General features: G+C 43.8%; 2 protein-coding genes and 1 pseudogene across 2 annotated transcripts in view; all 3 read right to left on the bottom strand.

The window, feature by feature from the left end:
- The window catches only part of LOC113627060 (carbohydrate sulfotransferase 6), a 26,697-nt gene extending 21,941 nt beyond the window's left edge, over positions 1-4,756 (bottom strand). The window contains exon 1 of the mRNA XM_027119229.1: positions 4,663-4,756. The gene's annotated coding sequence lies outside the window, so the exon portion shown is untranslated. The remainder of the gene's footprint in view (positions 1-4,662) is intronic.
- The window catches only part of TMEM231 (transmembrane protein 231), a 21,830-nt gene extending 2,402 nt beyond the window's left edge, over positions 1-19,428 (bottom strand). The window contains exons 1-5 of the mRNA XM_027119231.1: positions 19,173-19,428; positions 18,903-19,072; positions 5,127-5,255; positions 4,663-4,806; positions 1,639-1,720 (exon numbers count right to left, since the gene is read on the bottom strand). Of these exons, the coding sequence (XP_026975032.1) occupies positions 1,639-1,720; positions 4,663-4,806; positions 5,127-5,255; positions 18,903-19,072; positions 19,173-19,311 (664 nt within the window). The 5' untranslated portion in view covers positions 19,312-19,428. The remainder of the gene's footprint in view (positions 1-1,638; positions 1,721-4,662; positions 4,807-5,126; positions 5,256-18,902; positions 19,073-19,172) is intronic.
- On the bottom strand, positions 11,868-16,172 carry LOC113627349 (coiled-coil-helix-coiled-coil-helix domain-containing protein 2 pseudogene; annotated as a pseudogene).

Genomic DNA, 19,428 nt, shown 5'->3' with positions numbered 1-19,428 from the left:
CTCTCAGGCAAATTCTGCACTTCGGAACTCATAGCAAAGAAATAATTCAAAAGGAAAGAGAAACTGAATGTTCAAAGTTGCTCACATATTATTTGTTAAAATACTTGTTAAAATAAGTTTAAAACTTGGAAACAGTCTCTGTGTTCTACAATTGTTGAACGGCTAAGCAAAAGAATACTATGCTACCTCTGAAAAGAAAACCAATTAGAACTTTGTAGCAGTGTGGGAAAATATTTATATTACAAAGTACAAAAGAGAAGACAGATCATAAAGTGTCTCTAAACTATGATAGGAGCTGGGACTTCCCTTGTGGTCCAGTGGGGAGGACTCTGTGCTCCCAATGCAGGGGGCCTGGGTTAGATCCCTGGTCGGGGAACTAGATCCCACATGCATGCCGCAACTAAGAAGTCCGCATGCTGCAACTAAAAAAAAAAAAAAGATCCTGCATGCAGCAACTAAGACCCGGTGCAGCCAAAATAAATAAATAATAAACTATGATAGAAGCTGTATAAAAAAATCTACACATGTACAAAGACTGGAAGGAATTAAGAAAGAAAAGTTGATTTGTAGATAAATGTTTTTGTGTTCTAAAATTCTTTATTTTTGGAATAACGCTGCTAGGGTATTGCATAAAATCAGAAAGAAATACTGGAATTGCAGTCCCCTCACATGTTAAATGTCTCTGTATAGTATCTATGATGTCTGGTTGCCAAGTAATGCTTTAGATGCCTTTAGAGAAAACCTCAGACCACCAACCAGCCAGATGTGCTGAGTCAAGCACACACTCAGGGACAGCCTGAGAGCCCACCTCTTGAAAGGGATGGATACCCTCGGCCTTCCAGCTAGAACCTTGGGTGCTTTCTCCTACTGCAGCTGCTGACATGGGGTGAGTCATGCACAGTCCCTATTTCCATCTGAAAACTATGGACAGCAACTTGTCTTTGGCTTCTTTTACAGGTATGGTGTGGGGAGGAACTCACATAGCTATACATATAAACCCATCAAGTCAGCGGTGGGATACATATGGCAGTTAACTGGCACTAACCTGCCAGACCATAGGAGCAGTGGAGGGGATGGTTAGCGTGTGGGTCTTTGGATCAGGTGAAAAAGGACAAACGCTGAGCAACCTGTTCATCTTCCATTACTGAGCATTCACTGTTTCGTTCTTAATAAATAAATGTATTTATTTATTTATGGCTGTATTGGGTCTTCATTGCTGTGCAAGGGCTCTCTCTAGTTGCAGCGAGCAGGGGATATTCTCCGTTGTGATGTGTGGGCTTCTCATTGTGGTGGCTTCTCTTGTTGCGGAGCATGGGCTCTAGGCGCGAGAGCTTCAGTAGTTGTGGCACACAGGCTCAGTAGTTGTGGCTTGCAGGCTCTAGAGCGCAGGCTCAGTAGTTGTGGCGCACGGGCTTAGTTGCTCTGCCGCATGTGGGATCTTCCCGGATCAGGGCTCAAACCCGTGTCCCCTGCATTTGCAGGCGGATCCTTAACCACTGTGTCACCAGGGAAGTCCCAAGCATTCACTGGTTTTGATACTTTCATATGACGTGGGCTCTAATTCTGTTTCTCTCCAATAACGCCATTAACCTGCAAAGTCCTTGAGAAGCAGCTGAATGAACTCTCCCCATAACTCACCGTTCCTCTCCTGATAGGCAGCAACAATGTGTGTGAGGTCGTAGTCACGGGCAAAAGGGCTGGTCCCGTTGATTACAGATACCTGGGATTCGACAGGAGGATGTGATGTGAGCACCCAAGCGGCTTCCCCTCTTGTTTTTCCTGGTGTTTTTTTTTGTTTTTTTTTTTTCAGTACGCGGGCCTCTCACTGTTGTGGCCTCTCCCGTTGCGGAGCACAGGCTCCGGACGCGCAGGCTCAGCGGCCATGGCTCACGCGCCCAGCCGCTCCGCGGCATGTGGGATTTTCCCGGACCGGGGCACGAACTCGTGTCCCCTGCATCGGCAGGCGGACTCTCAACCACTGCGCCACCAGGGAAGCCCTCCCCTCTTGTTTTTCTACCCTCCTGCCCACCCAGGCTGACCTCAGAGACAACCCTCTTTTGCTTGGTGGCCCATTCCAGTATTGATAATCTTTTCTTCAAGGATGAATGAACTCCTTTGCAACAATTTAAGTCATTTACTCTCAGTCTTTCTTTTTGCAGGGACGGAAACAAGGGGTCGATATCCACCTTTTACACCTTCTACACGTTAAAAGCTATTTATAAAATACCCCTTTCTATTCCAATGGGAGAAATGATTAATTTTTTTTAAGAGACCACATTTTCAACTCCTTTGTCTTTTTCTTGCTCTTGCCTGGATTCTCTCTAATTGATCTCTTTGAAATACAGAGATGGAAATAGGATAAAGCGCAAACAGTAAGCACATAATCCTTTGAAGAAAAGAAAGATCTGCCCTCTAATATCATATTCCTGTTGACATAATGTAATATACAAACCTTCAAATAAAAAGTGCTACATTAAGTATATATCTGATAGTCTCCTCCTTTTTAAAATACGCATGTTGGGACTTCCTTGGTGGCACAGTGGTTAAGAATCCACCTGCCAATGCAGGGGGCATAGGTTCGAGCCCTGGTTCAGGAAGATCCCACACACCGTGGAGCAACTAAGCCTGTGTGCCACAACTACTGAGCCTGCACTCTAGAGCCCGCGAGCCACAACTACTGAAGCCCGCGTGCCTAGAGCCCGTGCTCCACAACAAGAGAAGCCACAGCAATGAGAAGCCTGCGTACCGCAACGAAGAGTAGCCCCCACTCACCGCAACTAGAGAAAGCCCGCGTGCAGCAACAAAGACCCAAAGCAGCCAAAAATAAATTAATTAAAACAAAACAAAATGTATGTTGATTATAGCTAGGTGACCACGAATCCCAATTTATCTGGAACAGTCCTGGCTTATGCCTATAACAAATGATAACATCTCATATTCATTTTCTAAAGTAGCCCAGCCAGGGACTTCCCTGGTGGTCCAGTGGTTAAGACTCCATGCTCCCAACACAGGGGACCTGGGTTCAGGTCAGGGAACTAGATCCCGCATGCTGCAACTAAAAAAAAGATCCCGCATACCACACCAAAGATCCCACACGTGGCAACAAAGATCCCTTGTGCTGCAACTAAGACCCAGTGCAGTCAAATAAATAAATACTAAAAAAAAAAAAAAAAAAAAAAAAGTAGCCCAGGCCAACTTATACGGGCCTCCCTGTGATAATGTAAAGGTTAGTAAAAAGTGATCAGATGCATGAGTTCTGGCCTCAGAGAGACAATTCATGGCTCCGTTACTTTCAAGCTGTGGGACTTTGGGAAAATTAATCAATCCCTGTAAGCTCCAGTTTCCTCATGTGTGAGATGAGAGTTCATTCTCACATCAACTCTGAGTGCTTACAATGCAGCAGGCACTGTTTCAAGCGCTGGGGTGAGAGAAGACAGAAGACGGCAGTGCTTTTACCACTGAGGGAGATGGCAAATGAACAAACTGAAAACCTCTCTTTCATATTTCGGGTGGAGGTAAGGGGAGTAAACCTGGGTGAGGAATGATGGAGGGACAAGTAAATGTTCTTTAGAAGGAGTGCCAGGGAAGGACTGTGCTCAGGAGCTTTGAACAGGGACCAGAATGGGGCAATAGGATAAGCAACCTAGAAAGGAGCATAGGGGGACAATGACAGGACCAGCGGCTGGAGAGCAGGGAAGTTGCAAGAGAAGGCATCTCATGAGGTTGCTGTAATGATTAAATGAGATAACACATTTAAATCTCTTAACTCAGGCTGGCATGTTATATGCTTAACAAATCATGGTTAGTATTCTTTTTCTTTTCTTCTTCTTTTTTTAAAATAAATTTATTTATTTAGGCTGCATTGGGTCTTTGTTGTTGCGCGCGGGCTTTCTCTAGTTGCCAGGAGCAGGGGCTACTCTTCGTTGCGGTGTGCAGGCATCTCATTGCGCTGGCTTCTCTTGTTGTGGAGCGCAGGCTTCAGTAGCTGTGGCACTCAGGCTCAGTAGTTGTGGCTCGTGGGCTCTAGAGCACAGGCTCAGTAGTTGTGGTGCACGGGCTTAGTTGCTTTGCGGCATGTGGGATCTTCCTGGACCAGGGCTCGAACCCGTGTCCCCTGCATTGGCAGGCAGACTCTCAACCACTGCCCCACCAGGGAAGTCCCAGTATTCTTTTTCAAATATTTTACATGAACTGAAAAAGATCAACTGAAATAAATACACCGTGTGTGTGTGCCCACGCGTACGCGCACCCAAAAACTATAAGCAATTCAATTCTTAAAAACAAAGACATATTCTTTTCCTCTCTTTTTACATGTAAATACAGGGGTATCTGTCTCCATATTTTAAAATAACTCATGGTAAGAATTCCTCAGAAATCCTTTTCTATGCTACCCACAAAGACATGCTATTTCCAACGTTCCTTTCTCCCTCTTCAAAGAACTTGACAAACAGTAACATACAAGGACTTCCCTGGCAGTCCAGTGGTTAAGACGCCACGCTTCCAATGCACGGGGCACAGGCTCGATCCCTGGTCCAGGAACTAAGATCCCACATGTCGCGTGGTGCGGCCAAAAAAAAAACCCCAACACACACACACACACACACACACACACAACAGTAACATACAGAAAGAAAAGAGATGGACAGTAAGCAATATCCTTACGTTGTACCGAACATCTAGGCCACGATGGCTTAGGGGCTGCTTCTGCTGCAGCCTCAGGTCTCCGTTCACATATAACTGGGACCCCGGAACAGCGAAGGAGGATTGGAAGAACGCCATGCTCTGCATCACGAATGTCGACATCCTCTGAAGTCATTAGAAGGAGAGACAGTATCAATTTCAGCCAGATCCAAGGGGCTCTGGGTTCTAAGTGTCACCTGTCTGTAGTTGAAGCCTAGCCATCCCTCCTATGCCTCACTCAGCCATGCAGGAAGCACTCTGCCCAGAACCCTCTGACCTATTAATAGCTCATGTAAATTAATGTGACCTCAATGAAAAACATTCAAATTTAACTTCTGCAGTGAAATCCCAAACGACACCTCTGAAAAGTCTTCTGCAGTGTGGGTTTTCCCAGAAATCAGAAAGGGGGCTCTGTTCTATTGAAAGACAAAAGGGAGAGGACTCACGTGCAGTTGGTAGGAGAAAGTCAAGATGAGCTGCACACCAAGAACGTGCTCCGTGGACTGCAGGGGAAGCTCCAGTTTAAAATGTAACATGTCCATTTTCCCATCCTGGTTCCTGTCTTCTTCTCTAGTCTAGGAAAGCCAAAAGAGGCCAGTGACCTCGCTCCTTAATAAGTCTGGGAGGAATCCATCTCACTGTTGGACGTACACAGTGACTCATAGTTCTGCCACACAGAGGCATTATCTTCCTCACCGGAAGAAAAGAGAAAAAGGGACTTCCCTGGTGGCACAGTGGTTAAAAATCCACCTGTCAATGCAGGGGACATGGGTTTGAGCCCTGGACCGGGAAGATCCCACATGCCGCAGAGCAACTAAGCCCGTGCACCACAACTACTGAGACTGCGTTCTTGAGCCCGCGAGCCACAACTACTGAGCCCATGTGCCGCAACTACTGCAGCCCGCGTGCCTAGAGCCTGTGCTCCGCAACGAAGAGAAGCCACCGCAATGAGAAGCCCGCACACCACAACAAAGAGTAGCCCCCGCTCGCCGCAACTAGAGAAAGCCCGCATACAGCAATGAAGACCCAACGCAGCCAATAAATAAATAAATTTATTTTTTAAAAAAAAAGAAAGAAAAGAAAAGAGAAAAATACATAGGTATAAGTGGATCAATCGTGGTGAAAGAGACACATATGCATGGCCCCTAAACTGAATACTTGGGCTTCTCAAATGTTCTAGGGCCAAACTGAAGAAGACCTGGAAGTGGCAGTAACGACAGTGTAAACATCTGGATGCATTGTTCTTTTTCAGTTGCCTCATTTGCTTTTTTGGTTTTATTGCTGGTGTTTTCTTTCCTTTTTAGAAACATGCCTGAGTTTGTATGGAACATTTAAATAGCATATCAAAACAGACTTCTACTTCTCTAGAAGTCAACTTTTTAAAACAGAAAAGAAAGAATCCTAATCATTATGCATTCCCCAAACAGACTCAGCAGAAAAACACCAAGGTCTATTTATATATTCTTTAACCACAGTGCTTTGATTCAGATTCTCAGTGTTGGACTGATGTCAGGGCTTTATAGCCTAGTGCATCTTTTAGTACCAATGAATACAATGAAAAAGAAAGCTAAGTAAAATCAGTGAGGCATTAAAATTACACAGGTACTTTATAAATTATGGCCATGAAAGTAGGGAAGGGACCCCCCTGGTGGTCCAGTGGTTAAGAATCCGCCTTCCAATGCAGGGGACGTGGGTTTGATCCCTGGTTGGGAATCTAAGATCCCACATGCCACAGGGCAACTAAGTCCTCGGGCCGCAACTCCTGAGCCTGCACACCACAACTAGAGAGAAGCCCCAGTGCTGCAACTAGGACCTGATGCAGCCAAAAATAAATAAATAAATACTAAAAAAAAAAAAGTAGGGAAAACAGAGATCCAAGGAGGGAAAAACACAAATCACAGATCCTTAAAAAACATCAGAATCCAGTCTCACCTCATAGTGACCCTAAAATGACCCTAAAATGACTAGCAGGAAAGACTCACTGAAATGTGATCACTGGTGACATGATTCCTTGCCACAACTCGGGGTCTTGTTACTACAACTGATCCTTTTCCACTTTAGGTTCCCAGAAGGATTCTGCTATGGGGTATCAGCATTCCCATCTGAATTCCCCATGTACTGATTCATTTGGTTTTCCACCATATCTTTATGTGGGGGAAGAGATTCTTTGTTCTTTTTCAGGCTAGTAAGGTCGTTTGAGATGGAGATATCTCAGTTTTCAGAACCTTTCAATCATTTCTTTCCTTCTAGACAATAATGTCCTTATCCTAGGCCTTGTTATAGAGAAACCTACCCTCTCTGTTCTGTTGGATACTATTTTCTCTGTCCTGTTACATCAGCTTTGCCGGTGTAGGCGAGGGATATCTGTTACCATGGCTGACGATCAGGTTACCGAGGCAATTATGTATTAGCAATTATGAGTAGGATGGAAAAGAGTCTGTGAATTCACAGGCTTGTCTTCCTGTGAATTTTTTTCAGTTGGTATCTGGGAAGATTTGGAAAACAAATCAGGTTAACTCTCTGTAGTGGATTCATGGCTTTTCTGGATCTTTAGGGTTGGATAGGAAGACAAAGATCAACAACTTGCAAGAGAGGAGAGTGACCAGGAGGGAAATGCCAGAAGAATCCAGACTCTAACACAGTCTGAGAGGGAGAGAAACACGTTTCATTTGACCTTTACAATAAGGCGAAGGTAAGCAGAGCAAGTACTATCCCCATTGTATATATGAGAAAACCAAGGCTCAGGGAGATTAAGGGATTTATGGAGTATGGCTACTATTGGTAAAGACAGGATATGAAACCACATCTTTGACTTCAAATCTGATCCTCTTTCCAGGACTAAAATGTCCAGACTTAAACTCAAGGAGAAGATGTCGGTTAAGAAAGATCTTTTTGCAAGAAGCCAGCACACTTTTACGCCATGTTCACAGAGGACAGAGATCCAGCACAGCACCATAACTGGTATCTACTTGTTAAATCCATTCATTAACCTGTCAAATATTTTCTTTTCCTTTTTTTTTTTTAACATTTATTTATTTGGCTGTGCTGGGTCTTAGTTACGGCACGTGAGATCTTTTTTTACTTGTGGCACACGGGATCTAGTTCACTGTCCAGGGATCGAACCCAGGCCCCCTGCACTGGGAACGTGGAGTCTTAACCACTGGACCACCAGGGAAGTCCCAACCTGTCAAGTATTTTCTGAGGGCCTACTACGTGCCAGGCATTGCTTCAGGTTCTGGGAATATAATGGCAAACAAAATGGACAAAGTCCCCACCCTAATGGAGCTTACATTCCCAGCCAGGGAGGCAGAAAGTAAATCAACAAACAGATATGTGCTAACAGGTAGTGCTAAGTGTCACAAAGAAAAATGAAGCAAACTAAAATTAGAGAATGACCAGGACAGAACAAAAATTTTTATACAAAGTATTCAGGAATACCTGACTGTCCGAGAAGTCAGGTGAAGTGAGGTGATAAGACATATAAATGTCTTGGGGAAGAGTGATCCAAGCTAATAAAGCACACATACTCTGGGTGAAAGCGGGTCAGTGTTGTGAGGCCAGTGCAGCTGAGCAGAGTGCATGAGCTGGAGACAGTGGAAGATGAGGGCCCAGACAGGCCCATGGGGATGAGTGATGGTGCAAATGGTGCATCTCCCACAGAGGACCTGTCACCAATTAAGACTCTCGCTCCCTTGGGGCTGGCAAGGTGAGTTATATCGCTGTGCTATCACTTGGACCACTGATGGAATCAATTAGCTAATTCCATTTACTTCAAACCAAGCTTAACACAAAATGCAACAGCTACAAAGGCAGGTGTTCAATGAGCTAATACTTTTTTTTAAACATTTTAAAAATATTTATTTATTTATTTTTGGCTGTGTTGGGTCTTTGTTGCTGCACATAGTTGCGGCGAGCAGGGGCTACCCTTTGTTGTGGTCCGTGGGCTTCTCATTGCGGAATACGGGCTCTAGGCGTGCAGGCTTCAGTAGTTGTGGCGCACAGGCTTAGTTGCTCCGAGGCCTGTGGGATGTTCCCGGACCCGTGCTTGAACCCATTTCCCCTGCATTGGCAAGTGGATTCTTAACCACTGCGCCACCAGGGAAGTCCCCTCAATGAGCTAATACTTCTTTAACACAAGTTTAGGATTAGTAACTAAAATCCAATGGGTGTGTCTGGCTAAGAGAATTCATAAATCACACCATCACCTTATTTCTATAAGCTATATGTGCAATTTGGAGCAATTTTTGTATCCACGGTTCATCCTGTCTCGTCCCTCTGCACACCCCAGGAGAGAAGTATTATTACTAGTAATAATTAGCAATAGTTAGAGAGGTAGGTACTGTCATCCTTTTTATATAATTACTTTGAGGCCAAGAGAGGGTATGGAACCCAATGACAGAACTGGGGTTAGAACTTAAGTTTACTGACTCCTGATTCTATAATAGCCCATAAGAACCCTAATTTCAAAGATTTCTGGAGTTAAAACAGGTAATCCTTTACAGATATGTGTGAAATCAATACTAACATACTAGATAGGATAAATACAGGCATCCTTGGATTTAGTCAATGCCCATCAGTCCACCTGTATCAATCAGGGTCCAATCAGGAAGGAAGAAATGAAAATAAACAGTTATTTTAACAGGGGAATGTAGTATAGGGGATAACTAATAACACAGGCATTAGTGGACTAAAAAAGCAAACAGGGAACACTTTTTGCAGGATAACTACCTAGGGCCGGAGAAGAAAAGGAAGAGGCTGGCGTTACCTCAAGGAGCTAGGACTCAGACCTCAAAAGGGGAGTGCTGTCAGCTGGTACTGGTACCTTTGGAGCTAGGATGAAGAACCCATGAGGGAATCAATAAGGCAGGAGGAAAGACGTACTCCTTGCTGTTTGCATCACCCCAGCAATGGTTCTTCACCCTGGTTGCAATTTCTGGTCTTCTGCCACTCCCAGAACAAGGCTCACCATGCCTCCTACTGGCAGAATCTAACAGGGAGCCAGTAGGCAGAGGAAAATGTGGTTTTCAATATCTCAGCATGAGCATCACAAAGGAGAGTATAGGAGGGTAGGTTTGGAGCTGAGACAAGACCTAATAACCAGCACAGCATCTGACAGTAAGAGTAGCTGTATATTTAACTAGTGCCATTGTTTCCACAGTGCCTTGACTTGCAACATTTTTCTCATCAGGGATTCTACAGTATTTGATAGTTTGCTGGAATTTTATTTGGCTCCTGTTTGTTTTCATATCTTTTATTCTCTAGAGTCATACTCTTTTTTTTTTCTTTTTTTTTTTTTTTTGCTGTGCCACGTGGCTTGCAGGGTATTAGTTCCCTGACCAGGAATCAAACCCAGCTCCTGGCAGTGAAAGCACAGAGTCCTAACCACTGGACCACCAGGGAATTCCCTAGAGTCATATTCTTTTACTGAAGGTTAATTTCCTAGTTTATACCAGTGTCCACTTTACCATATACTTGTCATCATTGGGGTTTCCCATTTTTTCTTTTTAAGCTGACAGTACTCTTTGACACCAGTCTTTGGGTCTCCAGCAAAGTAGGAACTACTACTCCATGTCTCCTAGACATATAAAATCCTTGCTACCTGTATTTCAATTAAGCTAAGATACCATTAATTATAAAATGTACCAATATTTTATATACCAGTAAGAAAGCAAAAATATTTCCAATTAAACTATGACACAATGCTTTCTAATCACTAAGGGTATTTATGTTATACTTATTGAAAGAGCTTTTAGATTTAGGCATATTAATATCAGATATCCTATTTGTGCACATAGAAAAATATATGCAAAATAAATTGATCCAGGGATTCTTAAAACTTCTTTACATCATGATTCTTTGAATCATTTTCTGACTCAGTATTATCCATACTTTTCTATGCAAGTTTGTCCTTTGTGCCATGAAGCACACTGGTGCTTTTTTACAGCATTTAAAAAACATTCACTAAGGGAACTAAAATTCACTGGTCTGGGTTCATAAGCAGGCTTTAAAATTCTGTGGAGTTATCCTACTATTAAGTGCCTCTTGAACCTTCCCTTACCTGCTTATCACTTGGTTCTTAGGGTTAAAATGTTTTATTATTGTCTCTGGGGTTTTCTTTCAAGTTGCTGATGTCCCTTCTGCAAGTTTTGGTGCTGGTACTTTTGAGTTTTCATATGTAGTCAATGAGGACTAGCCAAGCCTGTCTTCTGGACAACAGCTATTGTAAGATACCACTGACAGGGCTTCCCTAGTGGCGCAGTGGTTGGGAGTCCGCCTGCCGGTGCAGGGGACGCGGGTCGTGCCCCGGTCCGGGAGGATCCCACGTGCCGCTGAGCGGCTGGGCCCGTGAGCCATGGCCGCTGAGTCAAAAAAGATGCCACTGACAGGCAGACACATTCTGATTTCGGAGAGGAGAAAAAACATGTCTCGGACACACAATACTCTCCACTCATCTTCTTGCATCCTCTTGTAGTCTTCAGCCCCCATATTCTCTGGGTCACACATGCTTAAAGAACCAAGTCAGGCTCATTGAGGAAAAAGGTCACTCCGTGCTTTTTTTCTTCTTTCATTAGAAACAAGAAACTTGACTTTTAAAGCATTAAAAGCATAGGGACTTTAGAGACGCTGTCCAAAGTGAGCTGACTAAAGCAGAAACAAGGCCGTTTCTGACTTCTAAGGCATTTTCCCAAATTAGCACCCGCAAAGCCACCTCCAAGCATTTGGTCAAACTTTTTTTTTTTTTTTGCGGTACGCGGGCCTCTCACTGTTGTGGCCTCTCCCGTTGCGGAGCACAGGCTCCGGACGCGCAGGCTCAGCGGCCATGGCTCACGGGCCCAGCCGCTCCGCGGCATGTGGGATCCTCCCGGACCACGGCAAGAACCCGTGTCCCCTGCATCGGCAGGCAGACTCCCAACCACTGCGCCACCAGCGAGGCCCTCATTTGGTCAAACTTTGACCTAAAACCACTGCTTCCTTGGCTCTCTGGGCAGTTTCTTGGACAGGTCGTAGTCAGTCTAGCTTTATGTTCAGAGTTAGAAGAGTATTTTGCTGCACTAGGGTTAAGAGTATAAGACACAAAAGAAGAAACCTTGGGGACTTCCCTGGTGGTCCAGTGGGTAAGACTCTGCGCTCCCAATGCAGGGGGCCAGGGTTTGATCCCTGGTGGGAGAACTTGATCCTGCATGAATGCCTCAACTAAAAAAAAAAGATCCTGTGTGTCACAACTAAGACCCGGAGCAGCCTAAATAAATAAAAATAAATCTTAAAAAAAACCCAAGAAACCCTTGAGCTGTAGTCCTGACTGCTTAGCTGAGAGCTAGAAACTGTCACTTAGCTCTGAGTCTCGTTCTCTTCATCTGTAAAATAGGGGTATAACCTCTACCTCACAAGGTTACTGTGAGGCTTAAAGAGATAATATATGTAAAATATCAATGGCTAACACTTTACTAAGTGATTGTTAAAGGCCAAGTATCACATACAGGAATTTAAGTGTATTATCTAATGATGAAATGCTTAGCATATGCCAGAGGCATGGTAAATCAATAGCAATTTCAATTTTATTCATTTATTTGGCCGTGCTGTGGGGCTTGTGGAATCTTAGTTCCCAGACCAGGGATCTAGTCAGTGAAAGGACGAAGTCCTAACCTGGAAATTCCCAATAGCAATTTTTATTACTATGGCTTGTAAGCATATCACCAGGATATCACCAACCTGCTTTTAAAAAAATTTAGACATAATTCACATACCATAAAATTCACCCTTTTGCTACAATTCAGTAGATTTTAGTATATTCACAAAGTTGTGTGACTATCACCACTGATTCCAATTTCAAAACATTTTCATCAGCCCCCAAAGAAACCACATACCCATCCCCACTAGCAGTCACTACCCATCTCTCCTCTCCACCAATTAATTCCCCAAGTTCCTAATCTTCCCTAATCTACCTTCTGTCTCTACAGATTTGTCTATTCTGGACATGTCATCTAAATGGAATCATACAACATGTGCTGTTTTGTGGTTGTATTCTTTTACTTAGCAAAAAGGTTCATCCATGTTGTAGCACACATCATGACTCCATTCCTTTTTGTGGTTGGGTAATATTCTATTGTACGGATATAACATATTTTGTTATCCATTCACTCACTGATGGACGTTTGGGTTGTTTGGACTTTTTTTTTGAATTGTTATTGCTCTTATGAATGAGGCTGCTATGAACATTTGTGCACAAGTTTCTGTGTACACATGTGTCCTCAATTTTGGGGGGTACACATATGCCTAGGAGTAGGGATGCTGGGACACAGGATAACTCTATGTTTTTTTCTTTAGTTTGGAAAGAAAATCACTTTATTCTAATTAATTCACAAACAAAAGCTTGTTTAAGAGGCCAAACATCCGCCAGCCCCAAACTCAATACCATCTCATGAGCTTCTACATGGTGAGAATACCCTCTTCCACTGCAATTCTGAAGCACAAAAGCTATTAATGATCGAGGAGAGGCTTAACTGGTGGCTTCATACTTTATATCTTCACTATCAATTATATTTTTAATGCTAAATCAACATGGTCATGAGAGATGATTTTTCATGTCTTCAGTTGGAACTTCTTGATGAAGCTAACCCGTTCGCCAATTTGCACTGTTTCAGCACCTCACTGAAACCTTCACAAAGCTTAAGGTCACCCTGGTTCAGTGCACACTCCAAAAACTATTTCACCTGAAAAAAGCATGGGCCATTCTGCTGCTGCTGTGCCCGCTGGGTTCCCTGAGGCTCCCGGTAAGTGACGTCAGGCCTTGAGGGCTCAGCATTACTTCCTCTACTGAAGCCACCAGGGAGGGCATGACCCAGAGTGTGGCCGACGCTGGCTGCAGTGGTTGCCGTCTGGGCCATCAGACCTGGCTGCCGGGGAGCAGCAGCAGGGGAGCCAACAGCAGACGGTGGGGCCGCTGCTGGTGGCTGAGCTGCGGGCGTTGGCCTGGGCACGGTTCTCATCTGAGGGGTCCGGCTGGCTGGAGGGGCCACGCCGAAAGCGCAGCTTCGGCTTCCAGAGGAATCTTAAATGCGCGGTGAAGCGGGGACTAGAAGAGCGAGGATAACTCTATGCTTAACTTTTTGAGGAACTGCCAACTATTTTCCAAAGTAACTGTGGCATTTTATATACTTACCTGCTTTTAAAATTTTACTGGTTTTTTGGTTTGCTTTTGTTTTACACGGCGCTTTCTAAATTTTTCCTTTAAAAATTGTTGTCATTGTAATTTTAAAATTTTGAATATGTATTACATTCCCATGTTACAAAATTATAATGGTACAAAAGGCTATGTAGTGAAAAATTTCTCTCCCACCTTAACCTCAGCCACCTAGTTCCTTCCCCAGAGCAATCAATGTTGTCAGTTTCTTTTGAATTCTTCCAGAGATAGCTGAAGCATGCATGTGTGTGTATGTAAATACACACATTCGTATATTTTGGTTTTTTTTTCTATTTTTATACAAATGGAAGCATAGTATATACAATTTTTGTTTTTTACACATCAATTTCTCTTGGAGGTAATTCCACATCAATAGATATAATCCAACTTCATTAAAAAAAAAGCTATGTAACATTCCACTAGGTAGATGTAACAACTTTTTAAATGAGTCTTCTATTGCTACATAGGTTGTTTACCATTTTTTAAAATTTATTTATTTTATTTATTTATTTTTCGCTGCGCTGGGTCTTCGTTGCTGCGCGTGGGTGTTTCTCTAGGTGTGGCGAGCGGGGGTTACTCTTTGCTGTGGTGCTTGGGCTTCTTATTGCAGTGGCTTCTCTTGTTGCAGAGCACAGGCTCTGGGCGTGTGGGCTTCCGTAGCTGTGGCACTCGGTCTCAGTAGTTGTGGCTCGCAGGCTCTAGAGAGCAGGCTCAGTAGTTGTGGCGCACGGGCTTAGTTGCTCGGTGGCATGTGGGATCTTCCCAGACCAGGGCTTGAACCCGTGTCCCCTTCATTGGCAGGCAGATGCTTAACCACTGCACCACCAGGGGAGCCCTGTTTACCATCTTTTGATGCTACAGACAATGCTGCAATGAGCAACTTTTTACATATGTCATTTCACATGTGTGCACAAACCTTAGGATGCCTTACTAGAAGTAGAAGCAGGCACATGAATTGGTAATTTTGACATATATGGACAAACAAATATGGTCCTTAAAAGGGTTTTATCAATCTATACTCCCACCAGAGATATACAGGAGTGTATGCACAATTCCCTACATCTTGCTCACCGTGCTACGAAACTTCAATTTTTGCCTATTTGATAGATAAAAATGATATCTCAATTATTCTTAATTTGCATCTAATTACGAGCACGATTTCATATGTTTAAGAGTTATGTGTTGAGAAATACAATACTGCCTGCCACATCAGTAAACAAAGGATGTCACAGTCATTAGCGATTACACCCACGCTGATGGTGAGCTGGCGAGCCCTGAGGGAACTCAGGACAGAAACAAAAATACCTGCCATCTAGCAGCCATCAGACTGCAGCCACTCCCCATGGTGCACCCTGAGGAAATTCAGGATGTGAAAACACAGGATACTGGCCCCAGACAGCTGAGGTGCATATCAAAGGAATGATTTCAGTGAGCCCAAACTCTAGCATCTTCCCATACATAGCAAAGCGCTAAATTCCTTAACTTGAGATCTAGTTTTCTTTTACTAACAGTAATCTTTTGTTCCTACTACCTGCCCTTTGTTGCAAAACTCCTGTATATCCTACCTCACCTCCTTGGAGCAGTTTTCTCAGGGTTACTAGAGATGCTGCCTCCTAGGCTTGAAGTCCTCAGTATGTCTGCCTAATAAAACATAACTCTCAACTTTTAGGCTGTGCATATGTTTTTTTAGTTCACAGTGTGTTTTGTCTTCTATAAACTGTTCATATTTTGTCCATTTTTTTACTAGGTAGTTGGTCTTTTAATTATAGATCTGTAGGCACTTTATGTTAGGAAAATTAGCCCTTTACAAGTGATACAAATAGTAAAACTTTTTTCCTTGTTGTCATTTGTGTTTTGGCTTTGCTTATGGTTTTCACCAGGCCAATGATTTTTTAAATTATATACTTGTATTTATCAAAAAAGTTTATTTTATGCCTTCTAAATTTTACGTCATACTTAGAGATTTAAAAGCTTTCACTCTTGGGGGCTTCCCTGGTGGGGCAGTGGTTGAGAGTCCGCCTACCGATGCAGGGGACACGGGTTCGTGCCCCAGTCCGGGAAGATCCCACATGCCGCAGAGCGGCTGGGCCCGTGAGCCATGGCCGCTGAGCCTGCGCGTCTGGAGCCTGTGCTCCGCAACGGGAGAGGCCACAACAGTGAGAGGCCCGCGTACCGCAAAAAAAACAAAAAACAAAACAAACAAACAAAAAAGCTTTCACTCATTTGTTTCAGTACTTTTATGATTTTTAAATTTAATTTTGATCTATCTGGACTTTAATTCTGCTGTACAGTCTCTGAGGACTAGCTCCATCTTTACGCACTGATTTAAAATGCCACCTTTGTCATATTAGGGTCCATTTCCATACTTTTTATATAATTCCCCAAACCACACTACTTTACTTATTAGAGCTTTAAGGTATAGTTTAATATCTGGTAGACCTCTTTCCCTTGTATTGATATTATCCTTTTTCTCCTAGAATTTTTCCTTACTTTTTTTCTGTACTTCCTTTATATCTTCTAACTATTTATTTGTATCTCATGATTTCAAACTATTCTCAAACCAAGAGCTCAGCCAGCAAGGAAGCAAATAATTTACTGAGAAAGACTGTAGACAAGGTCATAAATTACTTATAGAGGCTTAGGATGGAGAGAAAAAAAAAAAAAGAAAAAGGAGCTTTGGCTTTATGTTTTACAGTGTAAAACTGCCCAGTATTAAAGAGGATTCATAGCTCTGGACACCATAAAAACAAGAGGTAGTCTTGGCTTCACAAAATCGCAACACACACACACCAGAAGTAGGGAGTTGGTGGGCAGTGCTCTCAAGGGAGTAGTTTCTGGTTACAGAGATAAGAGGCTAACTAGCAATCCAACTGGGAAGCCAACCCAGGTCATGGTGGATGAACAAGTGAAAAGAACACATGAATGAAACCTAATGCTGTATCCTTGTTTTCATGATTATTTTAAGTTTTCATGATTATTTCTTAGACTCAAGTAACCAGAAAGTATGACAGATAGGAATAAACAAAGGTAAAGAAAAAATTTCTACCAAAAATTTAAAAGATAAGGAATGCTAACCTAAAGTAAAACTAACAAGTTAATTTTTTGTGTGTTTGTAATACAAACAAGAACAACAACCTTTGTTTCCACTTTTGGAAAGGAAACACGGGTGGAACAGAAGTACAGTGGGTTTACAGGGAAAAGGAAACGTACCTCGATGCTGGACTCTCACCCACAGTCACCCTTCCCCAGAGGCATTATAATCGCAAATGAGATTTGAGATAATAAAAATGGGCAATATGTCACGATTAGGGAGGAGCTGCGAAAATAAATTTGTCTCTACTCCACTTCTATTTTTAAATAAATTTAAAAGACCTGATCATTTAAAGAATCAGTGTTCAACAATGTTTGTTACAAAACCCTGCAGGCTTCCACCCACAGGGCAACTAATTTTGCCTCATTTACCTTATTATTTAGAAATGTATCTCCATGTCTTTACACAACCTTGGCATTGGCTGGCACTTCTCAACTTCCATTTCAGGCATCCTCTATTGTCTTCCCACAAGGAGGGATGATTTAGTTTTCTTTCCCCCTCCCTTCCAGCCAGCACTGCCGCCTTCCCATCCCCCCAGTAGCGTTAAAGTCTTATTCTGGTTAGTTAACATTCAGTGTTCACCAAATTATGATATGTAAATCCTATTCATAACTCTGATTGCTTTTCCTTACTTTTATTTTTCTGGAGTTAATAATTATTTTATTTGCTTGCTTAGTTTTCTATGTATTTATACAATTTCAACAAACAGCTTCTATTCCAATTCCTCACAATTTGATGTCTAAAGGTGTATGACTTATTCAAAATCTTGTTCACTGCAGTATTCTACTAGTGAAAAAGTAAAAGCAAATAAAAAATCCACCAACAGGCAACTGTTAAATCCACTGCAGTTTTCCATATCATGAAATACTTTGCAGACCTTAAAACGAAGGTTAATTAACAAGTATTGATACATGTACCAAACTGAGCCTTTAATTTTATGTCATTATACGTACCTGTAACTCTTTAATATTTTACAATGAGCATGCATTTTTATAGTCAGGAAAAAAAAGGAAATTTAAAGTAATCATAAAAATAATCGGAATCATATTTTGTTTGCGGTTATTCATATGACCAATCAGATTTTAAAATTTTTGTCATTTTGTTTAGTTGCTGGGCAAAAAGTCAATTTTTTTTTCCGCTGCACAAATTTGACTGTAGGCCAATCATCTCAGAGATGTCTAAAGAGATTCAACTTTGGAAGAAGGAAATCCAGATATTTCCTACTTCTAAAGGAAAATGTTTTCAGAAAATGAGTGTAAAGGGGGTGATTGTATAGGAAGCCCTCACTTATCTTGAACCAGATACTAGATTACAGACAGTAAAATGCTTCATTTTCATCCCAGACAGCGGCAGGATGGAGCGGCATCTAAGGAGGCGAGCCCAGGGAGGCGGGCCTGGGCCAGCAGCACATTCTGCGGAGGTTGCTTAACCAACCAGCACGTTGGCTTCCGCGTGTCAGTCTGCCTAAAAATGCCTGACCTTTCCGTTCCTACCGAGTGCTGATGCACTGCTGCAGCTGCACGACGGGGTAATTAACTAGACCACCACTCGGCCTTCACGACTTATAAGGCAACTTTCGCGACCACCCTTCCATTAGGAAGGGGCAGGCCCACGGAAATGACGGGATCGGACACAGGTTGCCCCCCAGGTTTCTAGCCTCTGTATAGATCACAGACGCTGACAGCTGTAGCTAACTTTATTGGGGTGGTGGACGGCTTGGAGAAGTCGAATGAAACAACAAATTTGCTCCCCAGGAAATTAAATATAAGCTCGGGTCAGTGAACTTGTGCACAGAACTTCCCGTGGGTTCGTGACTCCCTCAGACCCAAGCCGGGCTCCCCCGGACACAGGGGCCGGGGCTCCGGCCGCGGCGCGCCCTCCCATCCCTTCCCCCATCCCCACCGCAGCCCAGTACCGGCGGGCGGCTGGGCCCAGGCGGGAACCACGCACCGAAACGAGCGGGACGCGCAGGTGATCCCCCTGCAGCCGGTTGAAGGCGGGAAACGTGCTCCAGGCTAGGAAACCACCGTGCTCGGGTCCTAGCAAGGCCACGAGCAGCACCTGGTGCTGGAAGCGCACGGTCGGCTGCTCCTCATAGCTGCTCCGTTTCAGCCAAAACCCTGAGGTAAAAAGGGCGGGAGGCGGAGGGGCCGAGGTCAGGGAAGCCGGCGCGGTCGCCGCGGAGAGCCGCGTCGCGCACCGGCCGGGGGGCAGGCTCACCGTGGCTCCGGAAGGCCACCAGCAGCGGCGGGATGTACGTGAGCGCGGCGGACAGCATCAGGAACAGCGCGGCCTTAGAGCAGAGCCCCGCGCGGTAGCCCCGCTCCACTGGGTGAGAGAAGAGCTCGTAGAGCGCCATGAGGGCAGCGGTGAGTCGGGCCAAGAGCTCGGGATTCCTCGGCGGTTCCAGAGATTCGACAAACTTTGGCTTCTCCTGGTTGCCATAGCCTTGGTCTCCACGGCAACCGACGGGGCA

This window comes from Aethalodelphis obliquidens, unplaced genomic scaffold, assembly GCF_003676395.1.
Source record: "Aethalodelphis obliquidens isolate GAN/ISIS:26980383/991018 unplaced genomic scaffold, ASM367639v1 scaffold20, whole genome shotgun sequence".
NCBI lineage: Eukaryota > Metazoa > Chordata > Mammalia > Artiodactyla > Delphinidae > Aethalodelphis > Aethalodelphis obliquidens.
This window is presented reverse-complemented; position numbering and strand designations above follow the sequence as displayed.